General features: G+C 41.2%; 2 protein-coding genes across 6 annotated transcripts in view; one reads left to right on the plus strand and one right to left on the minus strand.

The window, feature by feature from the left end:
* The window catches only part of JAK1 (Janus kinase 1), a 63,450-nt gene extending 60,991 nt beyond the window's left edge, over positions 1-2,459 (plus strand). For all 3 annotated transcript variants that reach the window (XM_049809417.1, XM_049809420.1, XM_049809418.1), the window contains exon 25: positions 736-2,459. In XM_049809417.1, coding sequence (XP_049665374.1) covers positions 736-837 — 102 coding nt within the window. In that variant the 3' untranslated portion in view covers positions 838-2,459. The remainder of the gene's footprint in view (positions 1-735) is intronic.
* Positions 2,460-3,174: 715 nt separating this feature from the next.
* Positions 3,175-18,334, minus strand: part of RAVER2 (ribonucleoprotein, PTB binding 2) — an 81,223-nt gene continuing 66,063 nt past the window's right edge. The window contains exons 6-13 of one of the 3 annotated variants that reach the window (XM_049809424.1): positions 18,191-18,273; positions 14,719-14,823; positions 14,422-14,533; positions 13,058-13,278; positions 10,935-11,046; positions 10,413-10,558; positions 8,552-8,641; positions 3,175-4,685 (exon numbers count right to left, since the gene is read on the minus strand). In XM_049809424.1, the coding sequence (XP_049665381.1) occupies positions 4,539-4,685; positions 8,552-8,641; positions 10,413-10,558; positions 10,935-11,046; positions 13,058-13,278; positions 14,422-14,533; positions 14,719-14,823; positions 18,191-18,273 (1,016 nt within the window). In that variant the 3' untranslated portion in view covers positions 3,175-4,538. Of the gene's footprint in view, positions 4,686-8,551; positions 8,642-10,412; positions 10,559-10,934; positions 11,047-13,057; positions 13,282-14,421; positions 14,534-14,718; positions 14,824-18,190; positions 18,274-18,334 lie in introns of all 3 variants that reach the window. The other 2 variants (XM_049809423.1, XM_049809425.1) reach the window with 2 other exon arrangements.

Here is an 18,334-nt window from a genome sequence, read left to right on the forward strand (position 1 = left end):
TCAGAAGCCTTCCCATTTTTGAAATAACGAAGTTCCTGGGTGTGCGGCAACCCAGACCGAGACGCACCTCAGCAGAGTCTCGGTTAGCAGACCCCGATGCACAGCCTGTCCTCTCCTGCCCTTGGAGGAGCCGGGAGGCAACCAGACCCTGCCCTGGGGATGTGCTGTAGACCCCCAGCCTCTGCCAAAGCCGCAAGCCCAGAGAAGGCTGGAGGGAGGCGAGGGGCAGGGTATTTCTGCCTGCCTGCGTGGCTCAGCGCAGCGCTGGACAACTCCGCGTCGGAAGGTCGGAGTAGAACTAGGAAGGAGCTGCCTGTCCTGCTCTCCTGCAGGCTCCTGGAGCCTGAACCAGTACAGCGTTCTGAGGTGCAGCAGGCTGTGGGGGCCTGGCCCCTCGCCAACAGGCACTTACCTCTGTTAAACCGGTAATTACCGAGAGGTACGCGGTAGTCGTTTTGATAAAACATCCATTCCTGAAACTGTGACGAAGCCGTTGCATTGTTTTAAGCTGTCTACACTATTACTGCATCGTCTGCACTGTCAGACAAACATATCCCTCTACTTAAACAAAAAAAACCCAGTGGTAACAGATACTTGGTAATTCTGATCCAAATCTGAGCCATGTTTCTGTCTGTCTTCATTTCATAGTAGTGACAATCTGCTCCTTTGTATTTACTGGAAAACAAATGAAATGTTTCACTGCTCCTTTAAACATTTCTCTTTTTTTGTTGTTAGGTGGACCAGCTGATGAGGAAGTGCTGGATATTCAAGCATGATGAACGGACAACCTTTCACAATTTGATTCAAGGATTTGAAACAATTATGAGTAAAATGTAATTCATTTTTTTTGTACTTTAATGTGTGTCAAAATACAAATGAGCAAGACTTTCATTTTTTTTAACTACTGTAATTTGTACTCTGACTGTGCTAATGTGTTTAAAGGATTCTTTTTCCAACAGTTTTCCTTTTTAATTTTAGTCAACAGTTGGATCAAATGAATTAAAAGGTATGGCAGAAACAATAGCTTCAACTCTCTTTGCTGCTGTTATTGCAAGGCAGTTTTATCTTTATCTGATTATGGTCTTGCCACAATTTGAACTATCCAGATGAATGCAAACTGAAAGGGCCATGTCAAAAAATGCTGCAGTTCTCAGTGCAAGCTGTAGCATTTAAAAAAGGTCTGCTGGGCACCCTTATTCCTTGAATAACTGAACTAGTGGACATAAGTAGACTTGATACAGTAATTTAATAATTTTCATGGGTTTTGAGGAGGTTTTTAAAAAAAGAAGTTTGGCTGACAAATATATTTTGTGTGCACTTAAAGCTAACTCTGGCATAAAAAGCCAGAGAAGACAAAATTATCAGACCCTCTTAACCAGGCTGCAGTTCTGAGCTCTTACATTTATTTAAAAAAAAAAAAAAAAAATTGCTTGAATGTCATGTTCACAAAAAGAAACAAAAAAAGCATGGATCAGTGTGTATAGTTATGCATTTCATTGAGAAACCCAGTTTCTGGATAAATGTATTTCCTTTTCCTAACTCAGCCCTCTCCTCCCACATTACACATTTCTACCCGCTGAAGTTTCTACTGTTTATGTAGCTATTGCACAAGCAACCGCTTCTCAGCTTGTACTGCCAGTGGACTGCGGTGTGGTGAAATGTGCGTAGGAAATTAATTACATACTTCGGGGTAGAAAAGAAAACGGATCCGTGTACAGAATCTGGGGGAATTATCTAAGATGCGACTGAGCAACCAGGGCAGTTTCCCTCGGAGAGAAGAACGAACCCCTCCAACACCCAAAACAGTCTGTTACCAGTGGTGCCGTCCGACAGGTGTGTGTCGTACTCGGTTTTTTGGTCAATGATTTCTTTAGCCAGCAGGTTAATTCATGTTAGCAGTTCTTCTGTGAAGCTGTTCATTTGGCCTAAGGTGATGAGTCTTTAAGTAACAACATTTGCCTTTACTTAATTTAACTTAGAGACTCAAACCACGCACTTGGGCAGTATTCTGTTAACCAAAGGGAAACCAGTGGGACCAGACTGGGACCACGTTATGTTTTATTGTCAGGACCAGATTTAGCATTCAAGCTGTAAGCAAGTGAAGTGAGGGCACTGTACTCTTGTGTTGTAAACCTGTTAGGCTCTGCTAAACAGTGGTTTAACTGGAAACCTTTTGCTGACCCGTCACCTAGAACTGGGGCGATAATGTTTTCTCAAAGCATTTTCAAAATCCAGGTGCCGTGGGAAGATACTCAGTTCTGGCAATAACAGAAAGATGTCTTTAAATATCTATCTAAATATATATATATAAAATTGTAATTATGAGCTGCAACCAGGTCAGATTTATTTTTACAGTATTACCTGTTTTTTCTGTATGTCACTTATGAACCTGATTTAAATCTGTAAGCACTTTGTTACTCTTTATACAAACAAATCTAATAAAGTTTTTTTTTTCTCCACATGCATACTTTTTTAATCATAAATTAAACAAAGATTTTTAAATGTACCTTCCATAGGAATAGCGATCAGAACATGTCTTCAAAACAACCTTTCCCTACATTAAATGCTTACTTTAAAGGTAGTCCAGAGATGTTTTCTTCCCACAGAAACCCACTTTAAATTCATACCAACAATTTATTTTCATTGAAAAGCGTAACAAGTTGAGAAAGTTGCATATACAAACAGTTTGAACAAAACATTACAAGTGAATTTATCAAATACATACATGTAGAATCCCCGAAAAGCTCCTGTAACCTGCATTGCTATTTGGCTGTTGTAAGCAGTTACTGCCTGTATGCACAGTGCGTACTAGCTATACAACCCAACTGCTGAGGGAAGAGTGATTTTGATTGTGGGTTTGTTGTTTTGTTGGGTTTTTTAAACTTTGAAAATATGTATCTTTGAAAGGCAGTTTAAGACACTTTTAATAAAAAATATCAGTACTGAAAAATGGCTTCAATATTGTCTAGCAAGATTAAGTAAGAAGGACCTGGGTTCGGTCCAAATGAATCTGCAGCAGGGTTCCAAGGCAGCAAACCCACACTGTCCATCACCAAGGGCTGGCTCATCATTGATCTGTCACAAGCACTGGCTTTCCAAAGTAATGATTTCTAAGTCTTCCGCTACAACGATTAACAGCAGAAAAGAAAAGACTCTAGCCAGAACTGCTTAATGAATAAGGTAAAAATACAAGTTGGTTTTTTTTTTTAAAAAAAGGGAAACAGAAATACAATCAAGCTGGGAAGCGATGTCCGTGAGGTGCCACTGCTCGGCCCCAGGCCCCAGAGGAGCTGGGCTGGGCGATGGGGCAGAGGCAGCCCCGTCTGTGCCGTCGCTGCTGCGGTTCACAGTGTATGGGGGTGAGCCCATACCGCACCCCTGGGACAGGTGAGTTGAGTGAATACCGTTTCCTTCTAGTGAGAACTACTTCATGCAAAAGGTAATATGTAAGGAGGAGTGAAAAACCGGAGCCAGGATGCTCTGCTCTAGCAGGCTTTGGAGTGCAGCAAATTTCAAAAGTTAAGATGCTCGGGAAAAAGAAAAGAAATACAGTGAAGAGCAGGAAGGCAGGATGAAAGACATCATCCGAGGAGCATGTCAGTATTGCTTCTGCTCCAACTGTGAATCCTCCTGATCCAGAAGAAGTTAGAAAAAGTACAAGAGGCAGTTAATTTCTTCCACTTACTTACAGTTACCTTTAACAGTGCTCTGCCACCTGACAGTGTTGCCAGCAGCCCTGCCTCAGTGACACACATGCCTGTTGGAAGGAGGATGGTGCTTTGCCACATACACCGTTCTACACAGATGCATTCACAAACTGTAAATTACTTATTCCAAGGAAAAGCTGTGGATTCTTGGCCTAAAAGCAGATAAAGGTTACTTCATTGTCCAAGTATCACCTAGCCAAATCGAATTTCATATTGCAAGGCAGCACACAGTATAGCATCTTACTTTTAACAAACATTTATTGAGAACATCACAGAGGCTCTGGTAATACATTTGGTATAGCTCCATTCCAGGATTAAGAGGAAATACTAAAAATATAAAGGCTGTAAATGCAGAACTCTTAATCCTGGAAAAAGTAAGACTGAAAAAACCTCACATTCTGAGTTAAAAAAATAAGAAAAAATTACTATCAAGACTTTATCTTTTAACTTCCTCAGTCTGAGTACTTAGAGAAAGGATCAGTGTTCCCTCCACAGTATTTTTATTGCTTTCAGCCAGTAAGCTACCAAAACTCACCAAAAGTTAATTTGCTTTGTCAGCTTCAGCCCACTGTTACTTCCAGTGGCAGATGACAACGGAAACACCATCCCATCCTTTCAGAAGGCAAGTCAGACTACCCAGAAATGGCTAACCTCATAGCAACACCTACCGTTTCCTTGGCAAATTTGCCTGTTACAGAGGGTTGTTCCTCTTGGGATATTTATAACCCACACAGAAAGAAGAATTATTTGTCTGAAGTTAAGGCAGCAATAAATAGCAGAGGTACAAAAAGCCTGCCTTCACACCCTAAGGCAGGAGTGATTATTTAGGTCTCAATAAACACGCTTTTTTTTTAGAGAGGATTCTCCATAACGTACTGCGGAGCCCTGAGTCTGCTGGCCAAGGTACTCCATGGGGCCAGGTTCTGGGGAAGAAATGAGGTACGAAGAGCCTCGCTTCTCGCTTCTTGCTGGAGCCACCTAAGGACAAGAAGAAAACAAGTGACACATGATCCAGAGCAAACGGTGTCAATAAATAAAGCTCCAGTCTGGGAATTAACAAGAACCAGGAGCTAGTAACCGACTCCAAAGGCCCGACTCCTTCAGCTTTAAGGTCCAGCTATACACAGCTCATGAGTCAGTGTTCGTGCCCTTTCCCTAAAAAAAGAAAACAAACCCCAACCAATCGTAAATGCATTGGTGGCCCACCACACATGCATTTTTGTGAGGGCAAAGAGCTGGCTGGGCCAGGTGGCCGTGCTCCGCAGTGCATGTTTAAAAAGCAGTAGTGTAGTGGCCATGCTATCACCCTGCAGTGTCACAGCAGCTCCAGCCATCTCCATCCTTTAAAGTAAGGCACCAGTGGGCCACCTTTCATGCCTCTTCCTTTTCTCTTGGAGAGCCGAATGGCTTAAACTGCCCTGGCACAGCTATCACCGCAAGTCAGGTGTCAAAGGACTTGGTTTCCAGCCATGCCAGAGTGGGTTTGTGTTGCAGATTACAGGTAACCCTCTGCCTCTTGCAGGCATGAGTTCATGTGATACCAAAGTGAAGGAGAGAGCAGTAACGGTTCGGTTCTTTAATCAAAACTTCATCTAAAATGCCTCACTCCAATACACAGAAAGTCCTGAGGGTCCCCGAGTAGGGTTTCTGGTAAGGGCACAGGTGACCTGAAGCTGCCCCACCACCAAGGGCTTCTTGGAGTACACAAGGCTCAGGTTCAGTTCCTCTTTGGGATCCGTCAGAGCAGGACCTTGCACTATCCATGCACCTACAGCACTAGAAGCTGTACATACCCATTAGAGCCCACTGCCCTAATCAATGACTCTTCATCACTTCTGTCTTTCCCCCCAAATGTCATTCATTTCATTACCAAGTGGCTTAAACAGTCACCTTGTTCTAAAAGACTGAAGCATCTGCCCTGTAACAACCACCTGAACCTGGTCTCACCACGTCCTGCTCAACCACACTGCATGTCCTGGGTTAAGTCTGGCTCCTAGATCAGGAGAATCAGTGTTTTGGTTCATGTGGGAGTGAATACTTTAGAAACCTTAAGATGTTTCACAAACCAGGACACTAATTCCTTAACTCCATCAAAAGAACAGCTGTGCCGACCAAATGGCCCTGAGCTGAATACTTCCTAGCCATTCTCAGAAGCAGCGCTTGCTAATTCACATTCACAACTCAAATTACGCTCCGCTAAGTCCAACTTCGTTTTAGCATGCACTCCTATCATAAATAGGAACTTGCCCAACGAAAGACTTTTAGTTTCCCCCCATCCTCTCTCCTGCACTTCTAACAGCTCTGGGGATCTCACACGTGTATTGTAACCCTCCACCGTGTCCTAGCTCGCCTGGCAGAGTGCAGCATCACCACTGTGTGCTTTATTCAAACCTCTGTGCTCCTTCTGAACCTCTGAAATGCAGCTCACAGAAGCCAGAGAAAAGGGGGTTGCAGGATTGCAGCAGGCACATGCACACGAGCACACACTCTTAACCGATACAGAGCCTCTTGGGGACCAGTCTGTGTGCCCTCTTCACTGAGATTTCTCTTCTGATTCCAGAAACAAGAAAAGTACCTCGCTGCAGAGACCAACTGTACTTCTGTTGCACCTATGCCAAGGGACCAACTGCTCTCTTTCTGCCATTTATGGCATCTGGCATTAAGACAAACTTTCAAGCAAGCTGTTCAGCATCACCTCCACAGACAAGCTTTCTTCTTTAGACTAGAAATAAACTGAAAGGTGTTAGTTAGCTCAAACTCCAAACTATCACCTTGTCTTGTCACGATTTCACTTATTTCCAGTCCTACGGGAGCTGTTAGGAACCTGAATGTGCTCTCTTCCGCTGCACAGAGCTAGATTTCACAGCCCATGGCAACATGTTCAGGCCTTGGCCATCTTTATCCCAAGACACGTCAAAGCCAGCTCCAGCCTGGCCTTGTCTCCTATCCAGGAGTCATGAATTGCTACAGTTTTCTGTGTTCCTTCTAAATCTCCAAAAAATGGGAATCTCATGCCAAGTCTAAGATGCGAGTTTCTGAATGCCAGAGCATCATATACTGAATCCGGTTACTAACCTCTGCGCAGCAAAGGGATTTAATGCTGTGATGGATGAGAGTCACGCAGGAGGCTGGGCCCCTAAGCTCTCCCAGATGCGACTGCTGATTTCAGCTGTGAGTCCTCTCAGCATGGCCAGACACCATGTAAAGGGCCACAAGCTGCGCTGGAGGCTGGAGAGCCAGCTCAGCGTCCCTCCAGCAGCGCTCAGAGAGATTATCATCGCTCTCATGGCTGCATGGCTAGGGCTGGACTTCCAAAAGCAGCAGCTCCTTACGCTGATGGGCATACTTGCCTGCAGCTGCTCCAAAACAGATGACAATCTGGCTTTTAAGCTCTCTCCCATCCATAAGAACAGGAGCAATGCGATTTACCTACGGCATGAGGGTATTAATTCCTCATTTAAAATGGTTTTCCTCCCAGGATCCAGTTAAAGAGTATTACGAAGTGGAGGCTGTAGGTAACCTGGACGCTGCTTTGACTTGCTAAGTCCACTTCAGAGGTTTTATCCCAGTGGCACTCACTGCAAAACATCTGCAGGTCAGGCAAAAACCCCCATCTAAAACCAGTGTGAACTACCTCCTCCTCCTCTGTTCACTTCCTACTATATCTGCCTCCCTCAAGGCATTTTTGCACGTTCACCCTCACAGATACCATCTTTCCAAGAAGTTTGTTCACAAACATCCAGCCTTCCTTTGCCTGAGGGTTCTGGTGGTCTGCGGGCAGTGAGGAGCACTGATCTCCAGGGTGCTGGAGGGCTCTGAGGGGGTCTGGCGCTGGCACGTCCTGCTCAGCCACTGCTTTTATCTATCACATCCACCAGGAACTGCGTGTGAACCTGAGCAACTCAGGATCCTGAGGAGCACGGATGAAATGGAAAAGCTCTGCCTTGGCTTGTTGTGGGTCCAAAGTCCACTTGGTGGCAGCATAAGACAAATAAGAAGCGCTTCCACCAGCGGCTGGCTCCGGCTGCATCTGCAACCACTTTGCTTGGTCTCTCCTCTCACCTTATTTAATGGGTTTTGTGGAGGAAGCTGCAAGCTGCCTGGCTGGTATGATCCCTGGGCTCCACTGTAAAGTGTAGGCATGACCTGCAAGCAGGTACTGTAGTCTGCGTAAGATCCACCTGTAGATTCCTAAATGCAGAATGGGATCCATGATCAACCAGAAGTTGAAAGAAAATAGGTTTAACAATTCATTTTTACTTGATATAGTAATGAGCACTCATCAGATATGAAAATATCTGAGTCACACTCAATTGCTAAAAGGAGTGTACTATTTAGAGCAGCTCAGGCATGCAGCAATTTCTTGAGCAAAATGTAGGATGTGGGGAACAGTCTACCTTACACCATTCCTTAAAAAAAAAAGCGTGCTTCTCATCGGTCATGGAAACCTCGGGCTATATAATGGCCTAGACGAGAAACAATCCTTCAACAGACTCACTGGGAAATAATGTTATGGTGTGCTGTTTCTTGGTAGGAGTATTTTAATACACTCCTGAGCTTTACAGGTAACTTCAGATTGTGGGATTTTAGAGAGAGGAACGTTCATGCCAGATATAATCAAAAGCACGAGTATGAATCCTGGAGAGTGACTGTGCAGGGATGCCCTGCAGAAGGTGACCATGCAGTGCCATTCGTCCCACGCTCTCTAGCCCCTTATTTCTGCAGTACCGACGGCAGCAGCCACTATCAACAAACAAAGCAGGTGTCCAGACTCCAAAAGCACCCTTACAGCTGATGGGAGAAACAGCCAATGGAGACAGGAAGAAAAGAAAAGTATTTCTCACCTCAGAGGCTTCATTTTCAAATTCATCGACTCTTGCCTGGGTAGAGTTATATGCCTGAGCATAATGCTGATACCACTGCTGAACAGCCTCCTATAAAGGAGGAAAAAACCTCTTCCCATTAGCTGCCTACTAAGATCGCTTTAAAGGAAAACAATTCTTACGGCCTCACAGGACATGAGAATGAACAGAAGGAAAAGCTCTCCAAGAGGCATCAAAACATGTTTAACACCAATGATAAAGCTCAAACCGAACATTTAAAACTGCGTTACATGCTTAGAAGATACACAAGGCACCACTGCCTTGGCAGCGGACACAAGTACAATGTAATTTCTGTTACACGGAAGGAACAGACAGTACAAATACAGCTGAACGATGACATGTGGCATCTCTGCACCTAAGTGACACCATTTGAGTCCTTCATATTACTAATACTACAATCTGACTGATTTTTTTGGACAGTATTTTAAGGATTTGGGGGTAGGAACTAAAGGAGTTTAAAGCCAATAATCAGATTCAAACAAAATATTCAAGACTATGTTAGTGCTTACATGAAACACACAGCACAATGGCCCAAAGGACATCTCTCTTGCTTCTCTAACCCACAACTGTCACCACATCTGACCTGACTAGGAGATGGCTCTGGCCCCTGGCAAAGCTCCCTGCTGCAGCAAACGCCGGGCAGCGACCCCATCCCCTCCACCCCTCCTGACCAGGCTGAGACCCTCCTAAAACAGAACCACCCCCATGTCCACCCATGTGCCCACCCTCTGTCCTCCAGACCCAACTAACTCCCACAGCAGCCCTGCTCTACCCCAGGAGTTTTGGGGCAACACGGATTTCCTTGCCAGCAGCCTAGGAGAGGGGAGCACAGCTTGTTTCCGTCTCCCTGCCGCAGGAGAGATCGGGCGACTCTCGAGGAGGTGATGGGGACAGGGCAGAAGGAGACCTACAGCAGAGCCGGAGTGGATGTCTCAGCACAGACCCAAGATTTTTATACAGATTGCCTGACAGCACTACGATCCAGTTCTTGTATTTGATTTGTATACAATTATATTTCTACACAGACTAGTGATGGCTAATGAAAATATAGAAACGTTATTTCACAGAGTATCCTGATGTCTGTGAAACCCAGTGCTTGCTCTCAGTACTGCAATGCTCTCCAGATGAGGGGCAGCCCCCCACCTTAATGGCCATGCTCTGATCACCAAATGGGGCATATGGTGAAGAAATCCCATGCAGTGAAAACAGCTGGCAGAGACTGCAAAAATTCCTCAAGCTATGCAGGAGCTTCTGATCGACAGAACACTCTCTTCTCTGGGATCTAGCCAAAGTTCAAGAAAACTTTACAACTTCTTGGGAAGGGGAAGAGAAAAACTTCATGGCTTTGAAGACAGACGAAAGCCAAGCCAGAAATGATAAGAAGTAATTTTTTAGCCGACTGCACTGAATTCAGGTTCTCAAGAAGCAATCTTTCAATGGTTACGACACTGCAGCAGGGAATGTATAGATGCTTTTTTTGACTGGCGTTAGGTGTACTTCGTGCTAAATCTATTCTGTACACCAAGAGAGAGAAACTACCAGTGAAGAGGACCTAACAAGGTTCAATCTGAAGAGGGTGGGCTTTAGTTGTAGGAAAGCCTAGGAACTGCTGAAGAGTGATTCATGATGTTGGGCAATGCTGCTCAACTGCATGCAGGGCTATCAAACCACACCTGTACCAAGAAGTGCATTAAGAGTACACAGAGAAAAACAATGAGCAACTCGGGGAGGGATCTTTGAGCAGATCTCTGCCAAAGATCCTGCTACCAGAGCTCTGAGCGACAAACCAGGCTTCAGAAGTAAGCGCTGCAAAACAACGTACCTGTGTGTATTCCCCATGCTGTTGAGAGTAATTAAAATAATTTTCCATTGCGTGTTGTGATGTAGTTCCCTGAGACACAGCAGCATCCACAATGTTGTTCGAAAGTCCAGTCTGCTGTGGTGGACTAGAGGCTTTGCTGGCAATTGCTGTTCATAACACGAAGAATACACGGTTTGTATAAACTGTACAAATTCGGTTGCACTCTTGTCTAGCAATATTCTGAGTTTAAAACAGAAATTTGCTACTTCATATTAGGCTGTGCTCAAAATTAATCAGTGCTACTAATAATTGAAAGGCTTTCTAGAAGTTGGTCTGCATCAGTAAGCCCATTAACTCTGAAAATTTACCCTTACCAAAGAAAATATTAACTATGAGGACAGATTATGTTGCAATTTTAGGGCAGACTACAAAATTTCCTTAAAGACAAATGTTGTGGTCACTGGAATTATCTGCCAAACAGAATAATGATTTGCCACACTGATCAAGGAAACTTGTAACTAAAACCACTTAATGTTTGCTTACCTGGAAGACATATACCAGGCAGCACACTTGCCAAATTCAGGTAGGGGTTGGTACTAAGACGTATTTCTTTTGGTGGTTCTCCTAACAGTGAAGTCTGTTTTTTCAAGGGAGTCTGTGAAACAATTGGACAGGTCAGTTTGCATTATAGTCATACAACATTTGTCAGAAATAAGGTAAGTGTACCAGCAGGATTTTGAAAAAAGCTCAGCCCTATGAAATGTAACAGGAAAGCTTTTAAAATAAATACTGGGGACAATTATCTGGACACATTGCCTGTACCTTTTTCTTGTCAAATAATTTTGTAGCAATGTTTCTCTTTAGACTGTAAGTTACTAAAGGATAATAAAAAACAAATAAACAAAAGAAAACCTTTCACACTCAAGTAAAGGAATAATAATCACTGTAACAACTCCAGATGCAGGGAGGAGTTACCATTAAGCACATGGCCAAGATAAAAATCAACTCTCTTTACCCAGAGTCACAAGCAAATAAAAGGACAGATGAACCCTGGACTGGAGAGATGACCCTGTCTGCAATCTGCCCCTGTTAACACATCTTACTGATCACTCTATTTATAAGCACTTACTTAGAAAGTGAAAATGTTTATGAGTGGAAATGAAGCGTCAGGACTGACTCACTCCTCTAAACCACCAGAAGTGTTTCCTATGAGCGACTAGGAAGGGTACACTACCAGTTTATGTGTCCTCAGCTTATGTCAGAAAAAACAGCAGAAATAAGGATGAAGCACCTATACCAAGTTACATAGCTTGTCTGAAATACATAGCTGAAAGACATTTATACAGTATTCTACTCCACATCTATTCTGTTCATTTTTTCAAAGCCCATTAAGGAAAAAAAAATAATCCATTATTTTAATGGTTTAATACTATTTTCAGTAAAATAGTATTATTCAACAACTTTTCAAAAACAGTGAGAACAGTTTTTAAACACAAAAAGCTTCAAGAGTGCTGAAATTCTTCATCTGGATGCAAAAGCGGGAATTTAAGATAGTGTGACCACTCAGTATCAGCATACAGCCTGTGGTTGTCTTGCAAGGAAGCAATTTTTGCAAACTGGGCCTTCTGTCTACTGATGCAGAAAAGGAAACAATTAAAACATCTGCCAGGATTTCAAAAAAGACCTTTTCCTGATAAACAATATTCATAGAAATAAACGAATTATCTAGACTTATAATGATTTAATTACATGTCCTTTTAATTAAATGAAATGCTGAAATAAAACACTGATTTTATATATGTATACAGATACACCTTATGTATTTTCTCCATGTGTATCTATACATCAGTAAAATTCCACTTCATTAAAGTAAAAAAAAGATTTAAAAAATGAAAAATTTACTTTCTGAAGTAGGACCAAATCTGTCAAAGCTGTCTAAGAAAGGCAGCCACCAATCCTCTATATAATCTAGCACTTCAGATGCTTCAGAAAATATGTAAGGAAAACATATATCTGATTGGAATTAAGAACATTTCCCGATAAATGTCAAAGTATTTATGTATATTATAAAAAAAAGTAAATTCTGTTGATGACAGGAAAAAACTTCTGAAAAAACTAGACCATTCTGGTTCAATTCAAATCCCATCCCATCATTCTCCTACCCCCTGCCTTCAAGGGAATAAATGTTAAAACTTATACAGACTATGTCAGCTATGGCTAAGAGGGCATGGATTAAAGTGGAAAATTTACATACATATATACACACACACACACACCCACCTGGAAACCCAAAAGCCTGACATACCTCCCGATTAGTCATGAAATTCAACCACAAGTTCAATTTTCAGTCTTTAAAAGGGACATTGCCCTTGAGATAATTTCATCATCAAATACTATGAGGCATACACATGGAAAAAAAACCCTCCAGCACTGTAAAAAGATTCCTTTGTTAATTCATTTGGACCACCAAAGAGCATTATTGTTCTCTCCCTATTATACATAACTGAAATGACCTTAAAATGTCTCATGAATGATCCTATGATCTAGCAAATTTTATAGTGAAGAACTACAATAAGCAGTTGCAGTTAACTATTAGGCATGTTAAATAAAAAAGAGAAAATCCACACACAAGAAAAAAGAAAGTATTTGTGTTCCATGTTCCTTACCCCCAAACTTGTATCAGTACTTTTTAGTTGATTTTGTTGTTTGGCATGTCCAGCCCGCAAAGCTCCCGCAGGAAGATTTGTTAAGGTCTGATGATAAGGCTGTGATCCCGAGACAACTGCTTCGGTAGTCGATTGTTTATCTGGAGCGTTATTTTGCCCTGGTATAGCTTGTCCAACAATGTGCTGATTCGGAAAGAATGGCAGCATGCCCATCCCTGCTGCTGCTGTTTGAATTGAAGTCAGATTAGATGCTGCAGTCAACCATAAATGGAGAAACTTTTCTGTTAGACAAGATTTATCAGTACATTTTGTTTGTGGTTTTTACTAAGTGATGAGAAAAACATTTAGACATCTATTTTACAGCTGTCCCAGAACAGTGGATTCTGGCAATAATTTTTATTCTTTGACCATCCCAGGAGCAAACAACTCTATTTAAAGCTAATACAATAGAAGAAAAATCTGACTTTTCTAAACATTTACTATGAGAAGTTACTTAGTGTTTCCTGTCACTTTCAAAAAACCTGCCAACAACATCCTGGAGAATCCTATATTGGAATAGCAGGGGAAAACACCACCTCAAATGGCATTAGTAAAACTCTTTCTACAAACAAGAGAGCTAGAAAGTATTCTCTAAAATTAAAATCTAGACTGGTTTCTTCCCCACCCTCCCACAAGCTCTTCCTTGCTGCTGGTTACTACCATTGCTCACACCACGTCTAGAAGCGCAGAACACATGGCTCTCAGTGGAGGAAACAAAAAAGATGCAAGCAAGCAGTATCGCAACTGATCTTTCCTCATAAAAACTGAGGGCATCACTGATGCAGAAATTTGCATTCAAAATTGACATCCATCACAGACCAGATGTTAAAGTTCTATTGCTTAATGAAATGAATCTAAAAAAAACCCTATTTGCGGTGCCTCTTCAGCTACTCAGATTTACCTGCTTTGAAACAACAAACCCCCAAATTTTGATCCTAAATAAAAACAAATTTCAAGTGTACTAAAAATAGTAGTAACTGAGCAAGCAGAATATTTAACAACCTGCAAATATTCAACCAATGCCACAGCGTACTCTTTCTTCCCTGCCAAACAGATGAGAGAAGCCTGGCAACAAGGCAAGATATCTCAAGTTTGTTTCTTGCTTAAATCAGCAGTTTACAATTGGTTATACAGCTATATAACCTGTTACCTTGCTTATCTATATAGTTATACAACATCTATTATCGTCCAGCTCTCTGCCTACCTTACTGTGCAGTGATAAGGTTCAAACATATTATTGCTTTTGCTACAGTGGGAGAAAATAAGGCGCATAATTTCAAGCTAAGCAATTCTACTGATTTGGTATGTAATAAAATGTCATTTACACTTAAGAGCTTCTCCACGGGTTCCCATGCCTGAACTCACTGATGGCATTACCCCTATTCCCAGTACTGTCTGAAGTAGCATTGTTGGAGGTTCTCCCAGCAAACCCGGTTTCTATAAGGAAGAATAGAAAACTGTGTAAATGATTAAAATAATGTCTGTTGCTATTTCTTATAACTTTCACATTCAGTTAATCTTTTTAGATACACTAAACTGTTAAATTATGCCAGATAAAAAAAAATTGTTTTAGCAGTTATAAGAATGTTCAAGGACAGTTGAAGTTAAAGTGATGACCTTACACTATTAGCCTGAATGTTTTCAATCTTCATCAGTTGCTGCTGTGGCAATGGTAGGTGAGCAGGGCTCTGCAGTAGTAAGTTAGATGTACTCCCCAGAATTGAACTCTGTGAAATTATTAAAAGAAGTGTTAGTTGACAGTCATGGAAAACAGTACATTCAGATGATACTGCTTAAAGAAATTTAAATTAGTTTCTGAGTTAATACAGCAAAGGAAAATAACTACTTCCTCCACAGAACCAAATTTTTGCCTCAGTCACAGAAAGTTATTTCAAGTTCTTTTAACCCCTCTTCTGCCTAGCCCTTTTTTTCACCTCACAACTACAAGTATGCTTTCTGATGGTTTCTAAAGGATCAAGAGTATACTCCAAATACAATCCAGACTCCAATGCAGCCCCTGTGTCTAAGCCAACAGGGAAAGCTAAATGTGTTTGAAGCCTCTGCAGACAACCTAGATAAGGGAGTTACCTACAGTGCCAATAAGAAAGACGAGACACAAGGCTTCAGGGGATTACGAGGTCTATGAATAAGGACTTCATTGTTTGTTAACATTTGCATTGTGCCTTGCATTGCAATTCTAATACATAATCTCCGCCAGATATCTATACAGTTTACAGGACTTGGCTGTAACCGGCAGGGACTCTCATCCCTTGCTTTACAGTTACCAAACAGTATCTCTACTTTCAAAGAGGAATATCCGGATATGTTTTTCCAGCCTTTTTAGTGGCAACTACCTACATGAAATTCTATTCCAGAACCATTAAAAAGCTTACAAATCACAGTGCCTACAGATTGTCAAGTCTATAAAATACTAATATATTCTTCATTCAAATAAATTCTGGATCAGTTTGCCACCAGAATTGAGCCACTTAACAACTTTGTCGCACCATGTTCAGACTCGGCTACTGGTATATTCAGCATTATGTGCTCTGGCTAGCACAGTGGCTTAAAAGAAACCTTATGCCCACTCTGGATCACAAAACCACATTATGATTCATGCTAGCTGAACACAGGCTTGAAACTGTCTTTCTGGCAGCAGCTCCTGAGCACGATTTGCCAGGCAAAACATAGGTTGCTCTACAAACCTTTTTGTACAGTGGTGCAAGAATAGATATATGGGACATTGACTGTGTCAAATCACAATTAGTATAGCCTTCCTAATTTTTTTTTTAAAATCTCCTACGTAGCAAAGATCACCAAACCCAGGTAATTAAGATGGAACCCAAAAAGAAGGCAGCTCTTCCGATGCATGGCTTTGCAGATTTTGCAGCCTCCTGCAAAACACCTCACAAGTATTTTCAAGCCTAGGTTGTGTCTCTATGTGGCAGGGTCAAATTCCCTAGGGAAAAAACCTCTGTGCCTATATAGTCTTCTGGACTCATAATGTGCAATTTAAAACAAAAAACCGCCATATCTAGATTAGTTATGCATCTGCTATTTTAATTGTCCTAAGCGATTTCCAGCAGAAATTATCCCGGGCTGTTTATTGTAACCAATACCAATGGTTGTTCCCTCTAAACTTCGTTAAGTCAATGAAGAAAATGTATTAGTTCAATTGCAAAACTTTCAGAAATACAGGAGTGGAGAATCAGTTAATAAAGATATAATAAACTGCTGGATGACTCAGGAAAACACATCACTGAGAAAGTTTAAAATGCATTATTTTGGCACATGATAACTGTAACTAAGAGAAATTAAGAGAAAGAAGTTGAAAGTCATGCTACCTCCAGAGTTGAAAGATTACTGGGTAAATAACCCATTTGTTCAAATTCCCCTCTGTTGAATCTTTCATTATAAATTATCTTATAATGATGTGGCATAATCATCCTAAAAATGCCATTTCTTCTCATTATATTACTTTGCAAAATCTTGAATATAAAATAGCAAAACCAACATACACAGGAAGCTGAATCAGTGTGTGACTGGGGAGGTGGGGAGAGAGTCAAGCCAAGGCACTGTGTGTTCCTCTATCTTGTGACAATACTGAATTTCAAGACAATAAAAATAGTGACCTGGTTCTCTGGCTTTAGAGAATGCTCTGAAATAAGTCACTAAGTAACAGAAAAATGTGCCTAACAGAAGGAATTGGGATAATCAAATCATTCTCAATAAAATTCAGGCTATTAGACCAGGTTTGGAGCTAATTAAATGACAGGAAGCTCCCTGGAAGAGAATTAGACTTGTAAGTCTCTCTAAAGAGAAAACACTAAGTTGTTTGGCTGCAGCACTCTTGAGCCAAAAAACATTGGATCATCATCAATCACACTGTTAACTGTGTAAAACATGCCTGTCTCCAGCTGCGATTAGAAAACATTCACATTGCCTTCCAAGGAAGCATAGACTCTCCAAGGCTGAAGAGAGAGCAGCAGTAACTAAATATACCAATTGAAAATGTCATTTAAATAAAAGAAAAATAAAAGCAAGGAATGATGTATTTTTTCATTGCACAGGACAAAAGCAATTCATTTGAGGGGGCAAAATTAAGTAGTATTTATTCAAAATGAATATATTCACCTACTATTTTTTAGCAGAAAAAAAAAGAAAGGCTAAATATACTTACACAAGGTGTATCTCTGCATTTTAATTTGGTCTTTTTTAAGATCTATGAGTCTGTGTTTGCCAAAAGAACAGCAGAAATAACAACTAATACTTGAGGGGATTTTATTTTTTAAATGGGAATTTCTGAAACATCAGAATTAGTAAGTCAAAGTGACTGACTCCAGTCCTTCACAGGTACTTATGAAAATCTCTGGCATGAATATTAAAGGCAAATTTTGGCTGCTGGCAGAGCTGGACAAATCTCTGACAGAACCTCAATGCAAGGCGGAGGCCAGGCAGGCTGCTGGCCAAGCGCACTGCTGCAGTTCTGGTTGTGGGTGCTACTCTAGCATGTTCTCATCACCAACTTCTTTGGCAAACTCAACCCAAATATCCGGTATAGTATCTTTCAGAAATTCTGGTGTCCACATGGAAGTCGCATCAACTTTACAGTGAATTACAGATACTCCGAGAACACTTTAAACAGCTTATAACCTCAGGGTTTTTTTGACTAAGAAGTAACATCTGCAAATCACTATTTTTTTATTGCATATATAGCATATTTTAGTCCCTGCAAGCTTTAAAATGAAGATAATGATGCTAAGCTTGTTGGCTTGAATAAGATAAAACAATCAAGTCTCTCTACAGGAAGTGTGTATCAAGTGCTAATTTTTGGCCTGTAATGGCAAGTTGTCTCTACATCAGCAGGTGTTAGCAAATCAAAAGCTCAGTTAAGATAAAATAACTCACTTGTGGATAGTAAGCACAGTCTGCTCTTACATCCCCATAAGCATCTCATAATAAAGTGCTTTTCTTAAACATAGCTTTAACGAGAACACTTGATTTTAGTTGTAATTTCTTAAAACTTTGAGAATATTTTTCATGCTAAGATCTGCACAAATACGTATTTTGACAAAAGCTTTTTTTGTCACGTACCTGATGAATTTTGTTCAGCTGCAAAAAAGGTGGGCCAACTGCTGAATTTATAAGGTGAGGTAAACCTGCAGATGCTCCAAGAACTGTTTGAGAAACACAAGACAAAGTAGCAGTGTTTTATAAGTTAGGCAAGTAAAGATCTTC

The sequence above is a fragment of the Accipiter gentilis genome, chromosome 8 (genome assembly GCF_929443795.1).
Source record: "Accipiter gentilis chromosome 8, bAccGen1.1, whole genome shotgun sequence".
Taxonomy (NCBI): domain Eukaryota; kingdom Metazoa; phylum Chordata; class Aves; order Accipitriformes; family Accipitridae; genus Astur; species Astur gentilis.